The sequence below is a fragment of the Megalopta genalis genome, chromosome 3 (assembly GCF_051020955.1).
Source record: "Megalopta genalis isolate 19385.01 chromosome 3, iyMegGena1_principal, whole genome shotgun sequence".
Classification (NCBI taxonomy): Eukaryota; Metazoa; Arthropoda; class Insecta; order Hymenoptera; family Halictidae; genus Megalopta; species Megalopta genalis.
In genome coordinates this window covers 30,487,706-30,498,827 of record NC_135015.1, presented here as the reverse complement: position 1 = coordinate 30,498,827, position 11,122 = coordinate 30,487,706, and the positions used below count along the sequence as shown (strand labels likewise).

Genomic DNA, 11,122 nt, shown 5'->3' with positions numbered 1-11,122 from the left:
GTATAATTTCCAAAGTACACGCGCATCGATATATCTTTTTCAATTAGCAGGTTGCTTATACCTCTCTGTATACATCTGATCCGGCGACCATTTACTTTGCTAGTATATACAATACTGCGAACCAGCATGGTCCTCGGATGAATTCGTGACGAATCGAATCATTGAAAATGATAAGTTTCATTTGTTATTTTTGTGCTCGCAATTCTTACAACACGGCACTACTAATTAGGAAATTATTCTACTTCTAATTGTGTATTCATTGTTATTATTCGATTAATCTTAGTAGATTCATATACGTAGTACACAACGCTACATTTGTATCGTTCGGGGACGGATAATGTCGGAAAGCCGAGGACTGTAAACTATTTTAAGACAATAAATTGGCAACGTGTATCGTCGGAAGAATAAATATTTGAGTTAGGAGTACGTGAGGTACATTAAGTTACTGACTCACAGATACAATCGTTAAAAGTTTGTATACAGGATGCTGTTACATCTCAGGGGCCTAGATACACTCGTGTAAGAGGAATCCCATTTACAAGTATATATTTCCACTTTGACATAATTGTTGTTCGTTCGTCTGTATTTTGTTTCTTTTTGCTCAATCTGTCAGAACGCATTCGCTATAAGCATGCAATGCAAAAGCATTTCGAAATTTCCGACACGGCGATACAATTACGCCCGCCCCCGCAATCCTATTCAACATAACAATAAGTAAAATTCATACATCGTTTTCGTAGCCAGAAACGCCCCACATGTAGTTTATTTGAATAAAGGTCACTTTCCCGCAGTTAAATCGATAAAGCATCACATCGTAAATTCTCATTAAGTTTGAATTTAGTGTTTTTTTTTCTCATTTTCATTTAAATATCACACGCTCGTTAAGACTCGCTCATTACTCTCATACATCGTGTGTTGCGACGTACACGTTTTCTTTCTTTTTCACCGACTGCTCATTAGTTTTTATTTCATCACCTAATTAATTTTCGACATCGATAAAAAATTATATATATGCATATATATATATATATATAATTATTTCATCATTAATTATTATATCTTATTGTTCCATTAAAGTTTAAACTAAAGTGCTCCGTGTGGTATGCATGTCCTGGCAAGTTACCGCACTTATACATACATACATACATACATACATATATATGTATATACGTATGTATATACTATTTATATTTGTATATTTATAATAAAGTATCATTTACTTATTATCAGTATCCTTTATATTTATTACTAGAATCATGAATAATAACTCACAATATTTCGAACTATGCATCTCCACGATTAATTAGGATTGGTGCAAACCAAATAATTGAATCTACGCAGACCGATCATCGAGCATCGCGCAGGGTAATCCGTCCGATTTTTACAAAAAGAAAATTATATGATTCAGATTTAATTATTCAAATCGGTATAATTAAATAATACGTTCAATTGTTTCCTACATCTCGTTTCCTTTGCATACGTGGTGGCGGAATCAGTCAATCTTTAATCAACGTGATTGATAAATTACAAAATTGAAGTGTTCAAATTTATTTTCATTAAAATAATCTGACAATCATTTTCCTATAAATAAATTGATCCTATAAATAATTTCCTAGCGCTATTAATATTGCAATATACGCCATCCTGCGAGACAATCGCCCATTCAAATGGATGACGTGTTAGAAACAAAATAACACCCTTCAATGTATTTAACGCATATTTTGTTCACGTTTACAATCCACTTTCTCCCCAACATCGCATTTTTAAGGCTCAAAGAACTTTATGTCGTTAGAAGTGTTTTTGATTTCATCATGGTGAGCTGCTTTACTATGTAGTAGTTTATTTCCCATGTTTTTAAAGTCATTATAAATTCATGTAACGATGATCAGAAAAATAAGTCGACGCTACGTGTTATAATTCAAGAACCGATACAATTCATAACATTTTTCGCCATCCATTATCTGTAATCAAATTCATGGTAGCATAAGTGGTATACACAAACCATTACAAGGGTAAATGATTCTTCCATTCTCTGAATTGAGCAGATTTAGGTAAATTATAAAATTGATATGAATATTGATGAACATTGGAGTACCTGCGCGAACTAGTCCCGGTCAGTCCCCTCAGGTACTTATTTATTGATACTGTAAAATAAAATTTGCTAGAAACATGTCGAATGTCCGCTCGAAATTTTAAAGAAAAACTTCTTCAAAGACAAGACCATCGCCCCCTATCTACACAGGGAACAACAATAACCACGTGCAGTGATTATTTCATTTAATCGATCGATTTCTTCAGAAATTTCAAACATCAAACTTCAATTGTAACCGTGTTTAATACGAAGACCTTTGTCCCGCTTGATTACCGAATATTAAGTACCCTAAACAGTTATCGCCGTTTTTTATGTAAAAAATTATAAAAAAACATATTTAAATAATATGTTTTTCGTATGTTTTTACATGTATTTATATTTGTTTTTATACAATTTCCAAGAATTACGACTAACAAAAATCGGCAAAAACTATTGGGTGTACCTAATATCGTATTTATACATGTGGTTCTGTATTGTCTAATCGGCATGTAATTCAAGTTCACGAATCAGACGTATCGAACAGAAAAGTCGTTACAGTAAAAATAAAAAGAAAAGAAAAACAAAAAAAAAGGACACTTCAGAAACGTTTAGGATAAATGGTAAATCAGTGCATTGTTTACATTCAAGAGATACAGAACGTGAGTGGTCTGTATATCATCACCGTCACGATGTTTGATCTGCTCTACAACTTGATATAAATTGAAAGTATCACATAAATTTTAACGCTTTCGTTTTCCTTGTGTATACCATCGTGAAAAACAATAATCAAAAGGACTCCCGTGAAAAAAAAAATGATCTCGCTCTGCCGTGTTGCTTCACGAGCGAGCTAGAAACGATCAGCTATCATTTAGAATATTTGTAGATGTCACCGTGCGTAACGAATCCGTCCGTAATAAAAATAGGAAAATTAAACGCGTCAATCCCCATCGCGCGGCAACCGACGTGACTATAATTTTCAAAAACGAGGTTCGTTGCGCGAAATATGCAGGACGTTCAGGAAAGAATTTTGTACTTTTCTAAGATCGTTCGCTCGCTAACGTGAAGGAACACGCGCCGCTTCGAACCGGGAGACCTTTTATATTCCGGAAACTCAGCAAGGATGTTAGATTTTAATATTTTTGTACCATGATCAGAATCGATTTATATCTTCGAACGTTTGACCTGACGTGACTTGGCAGTACGACGAGGTTTTTTCCCGGCGTCGCTAGGTGTTTCTTCCGATGTAGATTTCCGTTTTATGGATAACGAAGGCACGGGAGCCTTCGGTGGTGCCATTTCCTCTGTCGACGGCGGCGGTGAAGGCTGTGTGAGTGGTGGTTGAGGAGCCACCTCGGTAGGACTCTGAGAGTCTGCTATGGGAATGAAGTCTAATTCTTCATTCACTGTCTCAGGCGCGACACCTTGGTTACTTTGAACCGGTACGTCCTCCGACGGTACCAACATAGATTGGCCACAAACCACGCACACTGGTATCGCTGGGGATTTGGATCGCCAGTACTGAAGCTCTGTTTTACATTTGTTCAATTCCTATACAACACATACATGATATTAGAAATTACAGAGTCCGTGATAAGCATAAAGTTTTTCAATGATTTTACCTTCGCGTCTAAGTACATCTAAATTTCACAACATATCTAAATGACATGAATATGCAAGTGTATGTATGCAAGTGAACATACATTTCTTCTGTCACATGTTATGCTTACGAGTACTAAGTGTACCTTCGTAAATACCTGTAGGAGTGTGCTAAATTTGCGGGAAGTCTCCTCGTTCTTCTTATCGTTCTCATCGAGACGCGTAGCGTATTCCACAATCTGTTTCTGTTGCTCTGCTATTTTCGCTTTACAACTCCTCAGGTCTCTACGCATTAATGTTAACTGACTATTGTACCGCTTCATGCCTTGCTTGATCTTACGAATTCGTTTCCGTAACACCATATTCGATTGTGGCGGTGATACATTGGACTCCAGAAGTACAGGATCGTCTGAAGAATGTGGAGGAGAACCTTCTTCTCCACTATTGCTTCCAGCTTTACCACTTCCAACAGCCATAGGTGTTGTGTCCAGACATATAAACGGCTTGTTCACATTACTAGATGCTGTCAACCATTTAACCAGAACACGTATCTTAAAGTAACAAGTTTTCAATGTTTCAAATAAGTTTAAAGTTCGAATAGTCAACTTACAGGAGAACGTTCCAGCAAGATCTAAGAAATCGGCTCCAAAGTATGGAATTTCTGGTAGTGTTGGTTCTATACGTTCTTTAAAGTACTCCATAGCCATAGTACTTAAATCAAATAACTCATCTGTAACTTTGTACGGCCTGGCTAATTTTTGACTAACCTTTATGTAATGTAAAATACGATAAACTTCATCTAAAATCTAAAAAGAATTGCAACTTAAATCTCTTATATACTCAGTGGTTGTGGTATATTTTTGATTGTATCACTTATGGACAAAAATTCAATTTACCTCGCCAGGAAAGAAACAACAATGTTTTCGTTCAATGTGCTTGCCAAAACTCATCTGCAGCAAAGTAAGTCTCATGTGAAGGGTTTCAATTATGTCCGACTCACAAGCTAGCGGATGATTACGACGTGCTGATTCGCGTCTTGGCATCTGTGCTTTAATTGCATGAAAACGACTTAACATTTGTGCTTGAAGCTTTTGAAATGTGGAGTTTAATATTGAACCACAGGCACGATCCATTTGATGGCATACCTGTGATAAATAAGCAAATATAAAAGATTAATATTACAATTACCTACATTTATTATGCTACTACTCAGTAAATTTACAGTGCTACACGGTAATTGTAATTTCTACTTACTGGACGTAAATGAGCTACAGTATTGTAATCCAAATAGCTGAAAATCTTTTCAAGAATTTCAACAGGTAAGTCCAGAAGATTTAAATTACTATAGGTGGGTGGATCCGAAACTGTAGCTCCACTGTACGAACTAGCCATCGTTACAGACTGATTTCTTCTCGATGAACTAGTATCTGCAACTTCGGCAACTGGTCCACCCCCATTACTTCCTCCCATGTTACTCGACTGACGAGTCGATACCATATTTTTAATGTTTCAGGTAATCAGCTTCACCAGAAACCTAAAACATTGTTATAAATCAAAATTATAACATGTAAACGATCATTTAGGAACTTTGCTTTCGCTGTATATTACTGCATTTCTGATCAAGAAAATAGCATGGTTTTTTAAATTTAAAAGAAATCAATAAAAAAGCAGAAATTAATAGGAATTTAAGATGTTTTGATTTATTAACAAGAAATATGATAATACATCTTACATACCTGTTAATTTACAAATCACATCTGAAAAATATCTAATTTCATATCAAATTTCTAAACTGCAAGTTCAGAAGATGATTTACAAAAATTCTGGTAAAGTATATATTTATATATACATAAAAAATAAATAGTTATCAATGGATACAGTTTAGACCTCAACTTATATTTTGTGATTATTAGAATTTTCCTTAAAAATTGTTCATTCTTAAAACTGTGGAAAAGACAAGAAATCCTCTACAAAAATTTCCAATTAATTGTTTACTTCGGCCCGAATCATTCCAAGAGACTTTTGTTGAAATCACTCGTCCAGATTTCTTCACGATATCGACGGAAAACAAATCCGCGTAACCTGCAGGATTTTTCATCAGAATTTCGTGTACGAAATCCGGCTGTTCCCCCGGCGAAATAGTTGGTATTAACAACGATCGAAATAATATTAATAAAACCGTTGAGAAGTAGCACGGAAATTAGAATGCTCGACGCTTAATTTCGAGCTTGATTGTGAGAAATCAAAATTATGAAGTACAAAAAAATACCCTAGAGGTTGGGGTTACTTTCAATGACAACAAATACACGATATATAGGCAACGAATGGTTTCGTTGATCATCGAGGATAATCAGGAAATAAAGATATGTAACGAATACGGACAGATGGGCATAAATGTACACATGTATTTACCCGCCACCGTAACGAAATGGCCGGTAGAGTGTTGTACGCATAATACGCACGAGAAAATTATAGAAATACCGACACAAATCGAAGTCGAATAAATTTTTAAATCGAAATACGTGTCGAGAGCATAATACGTTTAAACAATGCATCAATGATAAAAAAAAAGGAAATGCTACATTATTTTTTTAGTCTTGCTAGAGAACACACAGAATGCAATTGAATTTTATTAGAATAATGAACAAAGTGAGATACACATTTTTTTCGTTTACAATTCTGAAGTATGGAGTATATAAACATCACAATTTCTTTCTCATTTGGGAGTACTCAAAATGTTAAAAAATCCTTGATCACTGATCTAAGAAAAAGTATAAGGTATAAAGTTAACTGGCACTCGACACACTGTTGTAAATAGTGAATGAGAAAGTATATAGTAAGTAAATAAGCATTTTTGTGCATGTAGTCTGAGAACTTACGAAGCAAGAGATTTTTAATGAAATGCATTATGTTGTTGCTATGCTTCCGATCGAACAGCAAAATGTTATGGAAAGTGAAGAGGAAGGAAACATTAAGAGACATACTGCTTAGATTCTAGTTATATTTAGCAGAATAAACTTTACTTACATTTTTGTAATTATAGAAAATAGCTAAACTAACAACAGGTATTCATTTTTTAAGGAACATAGAACTTGCCGCTGCAAAAAGCAAACCGATGGAATTTAAGTTCTGCTCTACGGTATATCAATGTGAGTATCAAAACAGATTTTTCTACTTTATATCTAATAAATATTTCTATTCTAGAATGTCTCAACTATGGAACACGCTATATTAACTTATTTGTAATTATTCCAATAATATCCTCCAAAGCATTCTATCAGGTACTTTCTAAGTGTAAACTAACAAAACAAACCATCTTCCTACTGCACCTATACATACGAATAAAGTATTTTGCTCAAGTTTTCGTACTATGCATGAAAATGCTCTCACTTCAACTATTCACTATTCACAGCAGTCGGATATTCCAGTTTCGAACAGCACCTAGATCCGGGCACGTCAATTTTCAAATTATTCGAAAAAACAAATATACTCTTGTTCTCGGTCTAACTGAAACTTCCGTTTTCGAACGCTCTTTTTCGAATCCCGATGCGAACGAAACCGGTCTTCAGTTTCGATTGTGATTCGGGAGTCGTGAAGGAGGTGACCGAACGTCCTCTTTACCGTCTGAAAACGTATTATTTTACCGAAAGGTGTATTTGATGGAAACAGAGGGAAACCGGGTGACCGTGCGCAATCGATGCACCTATGACTTTTCTCTCTTTGTAAGCTCCGAAGAAGCTGCGTATGGATTTCGTGCGTTCTCAATCTATTCGTCGATGGAACGGCTAGACGAAAGAGAAGAAAAAGGCGCGAGGAAATCTTGAAAAGATCACGTACCCCCTGTTAAATGACGGAAAGCAATCAATGTATCCGCGTTGGTGTTTTCAGCGACATTTTGACGGAGATCCCTTCCTTCTCCTCACGACCCTTGCTAATGCACTCGTTCTCACTCGGTTTCACCGTCGAACGTTTACTCCTTTCTTCTCGAATAACGCTATCACTCTTGTTCGTAACTCCTTCTCTATGGCTCTGTCTCTGTCCTGTCCCGTGCGGCGCGCTACACTCGTGCAACTACAATGATCCCTCCGCGACCGTCGCGTTGCGTTCACGTTTACCGACACCGACCTCTCCGGCGTCACATTTTCTATCCCCACCATCCCATTGCGCACTCACCAGTGCGCAGCCCTTTCGGAAAAAGAAGAAACGACGAGTAAGAGAGACAGTACCAAAGCAAGGGAGCTTACGTGCGAAGCCACCGACCAGCCATAAGATAGACCAACCACCGTACAGAATCTTCTATCGCCCGATCTGAAATACCGACGTCGCGAAAAACCGGTAACGGCGAGCCTAGCGCCCTCTAGATACTTATCGATGTTAATTTATGTTATAAAAAATAATTTGTTCTTCCTATACAGTCTTGTATGCAGTGGAATTGTATAAGTCACGAGAAGTTTATCGACAAATGTAATTTTAGCTGTACAGATTATAACGATAAAACCAAAATTATAAAACTAGAACTCTATTCTATAAAATATGTTAATCGCCTCTGGTTTGCTTGATTTTAATTTTCTTCCATGTGGTATTTTTAGAAAAATAATACTGCGAGTTCGCTATTATTATTGCACGTTCGATATTAATGTCATTTCAATTTGCTTATTTAAAATAAAGATGTGGTTTTGTTGTCGAATTTCACAAAATGGTCGGTAACGTCAAGCACGACACGGAAATGGTAACAGTGCGACAGAGAAATATATCGGATGGTTGGTTCTACCGTATACCTCGTTTATGGTGAAGCGTACGTGTTTTCGCACTTGCTCGACCTCGGCCTCGGCGCTATCCCTTATCTTTGAGTGTGATGGCAGCACTGTCGTAAGGTCGTAACGCAACAGCGAATCAGAACGAAAGGAAATTGTTTCCCGTTCTCCGTAGCGTCGCGTTCCACAGATCCGATTGGAGCGACGTCACGGAGAGAATGTGTACGGCGCACTCACACGCGTAAATCGTACCCGGAAAAAAGCGCGCGCGTGCCGCGTTGTCGAAACGGTTCTTCCACTTCCTTTCCGTCGTCTGTCGCGACTCGGTCGTCTGTTGCGTGGGTCGAGTGCATCAGCTTCAGTTTGGTAAACAATGAAATAAAGAATACATACAAACGCCTTCACTGTTCCCCGTTTTGCGCGGAAATGGATCGGTCTTCCCCCCCTTCGCAACGATTTCCTTTATACGGCTCGTTTTCTCCTATGAATCTTTCGGCTCGCCACAGTTCGCTTCGAGATTCGTCGATTCGTCAACGAATTTGCTGTCAAAATCGAGATCGGCGTGCAAACAACGGCGATGTCGACGATGACGATGACGACTGCCGCGCGACCACGACCAAATCTCTATGTACATATGCGTGCCCCTCTTGTCGCGTTTCGTATCGCCATCGCCACTTCGCTCCGACGGTTTTTGTCACATTTTGTGGAAACGTACCCACCGACTCACAATTTGTTTCTCGATTGGTCAACTCGCGCAGCTCAGTCCACAACGCATGCTAATCCGACAGCATTTTAATAATGGCTATCCAACGATCCACGGAGGAAAACACCATCTCTGCTTCTGCTCTGTCCTCTGTCCTCCCGGTGATGCGGAGATGTGTGTCCGTTTGTTACGATTGTTAATTGTACCGAGTACGAGCTGCGTCGCGTCATGTACGCAGCACACGTACGAGAGGGAAATGTGTTGAAACGTTCGTCGCCAACCGGTCGCTGGCGACATCTGTGGGCTGTCGCGATCAATCGAAAGAGCGCGATTCGAATCGAGGTACGGTACAACGGTTCCCTAGACTTTTCAAACGATCTATAAATCGAAGAATGTATTCGTTGTTATCGTTCATGCGGTATAGGCTCGAATAGAAATAGAAATGCACTCCATACGCAACGATTTATTCATCGATACGTTTATTAGTTCGGGAGCACACTGTTACCAAAAAATAAATAAATTACTTTATAATTTCCCTTCATAAGGAAATTAATGGTTGTAGGAGAAATTCATTTAAGCATGTGTTGTTAACATGTTTTCTTTTTCTAAATCTAATTAATAGAGCTAATAAATCGAAAATTGTACAACTGTGGTGAAGTAATGTTCATTAAAAGATAGGGTATATGTTTTATAAAAATATATCTTCGCAGTAACGTGCATCACTAATTTTAAACATATTTCTAATAATAGTTTACAACACAAAGTACTGTTGTCTCAACAACTGGTAGATTTTATATCGGTCTAAATATACATAGTGTCTCAATAGTATAAAAATACCTTCGATGTTGCTCGATACCAAACTGAAGATAATGTAGCCTCGCTCTAATGTCGTGGGCGACATTATTGTTTAGAAATAATAAAAAAAGCATTGTTTAACAACATTAATAGAACTTACATACCATAACAATTATACTTTAGGCTTTTTAAATTTTACGAACTCGAAACTTGGAATTCTTACAAATCGTTTGTCTTCAAACGTCATTACTTAATGCACGAGTATATGTTTCGTATCTCTCGAATGAATTTTTACTTCGTAACATAGTTCCACTTGTTAAATATACGAGGCTCTGTATTACAACTCGGACCGACTTTTATCCATTGTACGTGCAATCAGGAAGGATATCAAAAATTATCATACTCGTACATTTTTCCATGACTCGGATCGTGGAGCACTCCACTGTCCATTCAAAAATATGTTACTCCAACAAAGATGTCTATCTGCGTTAAAAGTTGTAAAATAAAAAATCTCCGAAAATAGAAATTGTATCTGGCCTGTCCAATCGCTGAAAGAATGATTATCTCGTTGACCTTTCGCGAACGAATCCGTCTTCGCCGCAACCGCCTCTCCAAACCGTATTACCCAAACGATCACACTTTTTACACAATATAGCAATTTCTGTGGGTTTTATGTAATACTTGCGAAATTGGGTCTAAGAAGCTACTGGTGATTTCATGAAATCTTTATTCCGAAACGGATCAAAGACGGCGACCTTCATGAAACATTACAACTCCACCTCGTTGAACCAGCTGCAGTTAATGCCGATATTTCACACCGGTTGTACGAAGATAAACATATCGAATCGTTTCTACGCTTATAATCAATCGGTGCTTGTAATTTTTTCGAGACGCGCGAACAGCTGTGCTCTTCCAAATTTCGCGCAACTTCGAGAGGGGAGTCTGATATACGTATATACGAATACCTACATACTACTTTAAGAAACGAACTTGCGTTTCATAGAATACAGGACTATCGATCCAATAACGTCTAATACACTGGCGAGGTAATGTTCGGTGACAGAGTATAACAAAGCCGAACGAAGTCTCAAGGCTTCTGAAATCTGAGCGCGAAAGAAAATCGTGGGCGAAAGAGGAGTTAACGGGACCATATTGGTTTTATACCGCGAGGAATACCGTAGTTCGTTGGCGAGCACCATGGAC

General features: G+C 37.6%; 1 protein-coding gene and 1 long non-coding RNA gene across 8 annotated transcripts; one reads left to right on the top strand and one right to left on the bottom strand.

Moving 5' to 3' along the window:
• Positions 1-1,532: 1,532 nt before the first annotated feature.
• dmpd (F-box protein dampened) lies at positions 1,533-9,334 on the bottom strand. Of its 7 annotated transcripts, none has more exons than XM_076520559.1 (7): positions 8,446-9,111; positions 7,505-7,852; positions 4,922-5,201; positions 4,564-4,812; positions 4,278-4,473; positions 3,814-4,190; positions 1,533-3,619 (listed from the first exon to the last, which is right to left on the bottom strand). In XM_076520559.1, exons 3-7 carry the CDS (start codon positions 5,162-5,164, stop codon positions 3,233-3,235), a joined length of 1,452 nt encoding a protein of 483 aa, XP_076376674.1. In that variant the 5' UTR covers positions 5,165-5,201; positions 7,505-7,852; positions 8,446-9,111; the 3' UTR covers positions 1,533-3,232. The 7 variants fall into 7 exon arrangements, with proteins under 7 accessions (XP_076376674.1, XP_076376675.1, XP_033322281.1 ...); XM_076520560.1 differs by having other exon boundaries at positions 8,467-9,111; XM_033466390.2 differs by having other exon boundaries at positions 3,826-4,190; positions 8,446-9,108.
• Positions 6,676-7,048, top strand: LOC117218191 (uncharacterized). The gene is made up of 2 exons (XR_004489728.2): positions 6,676-6,816; positions 6,872-7,048. It is a non-coding gene; the product is annotated as an uncharacterized LOC117218191 (long non-coding RNA).
• Positions 9,335-11,122: the final 1,788 nt, after the last annotated feature.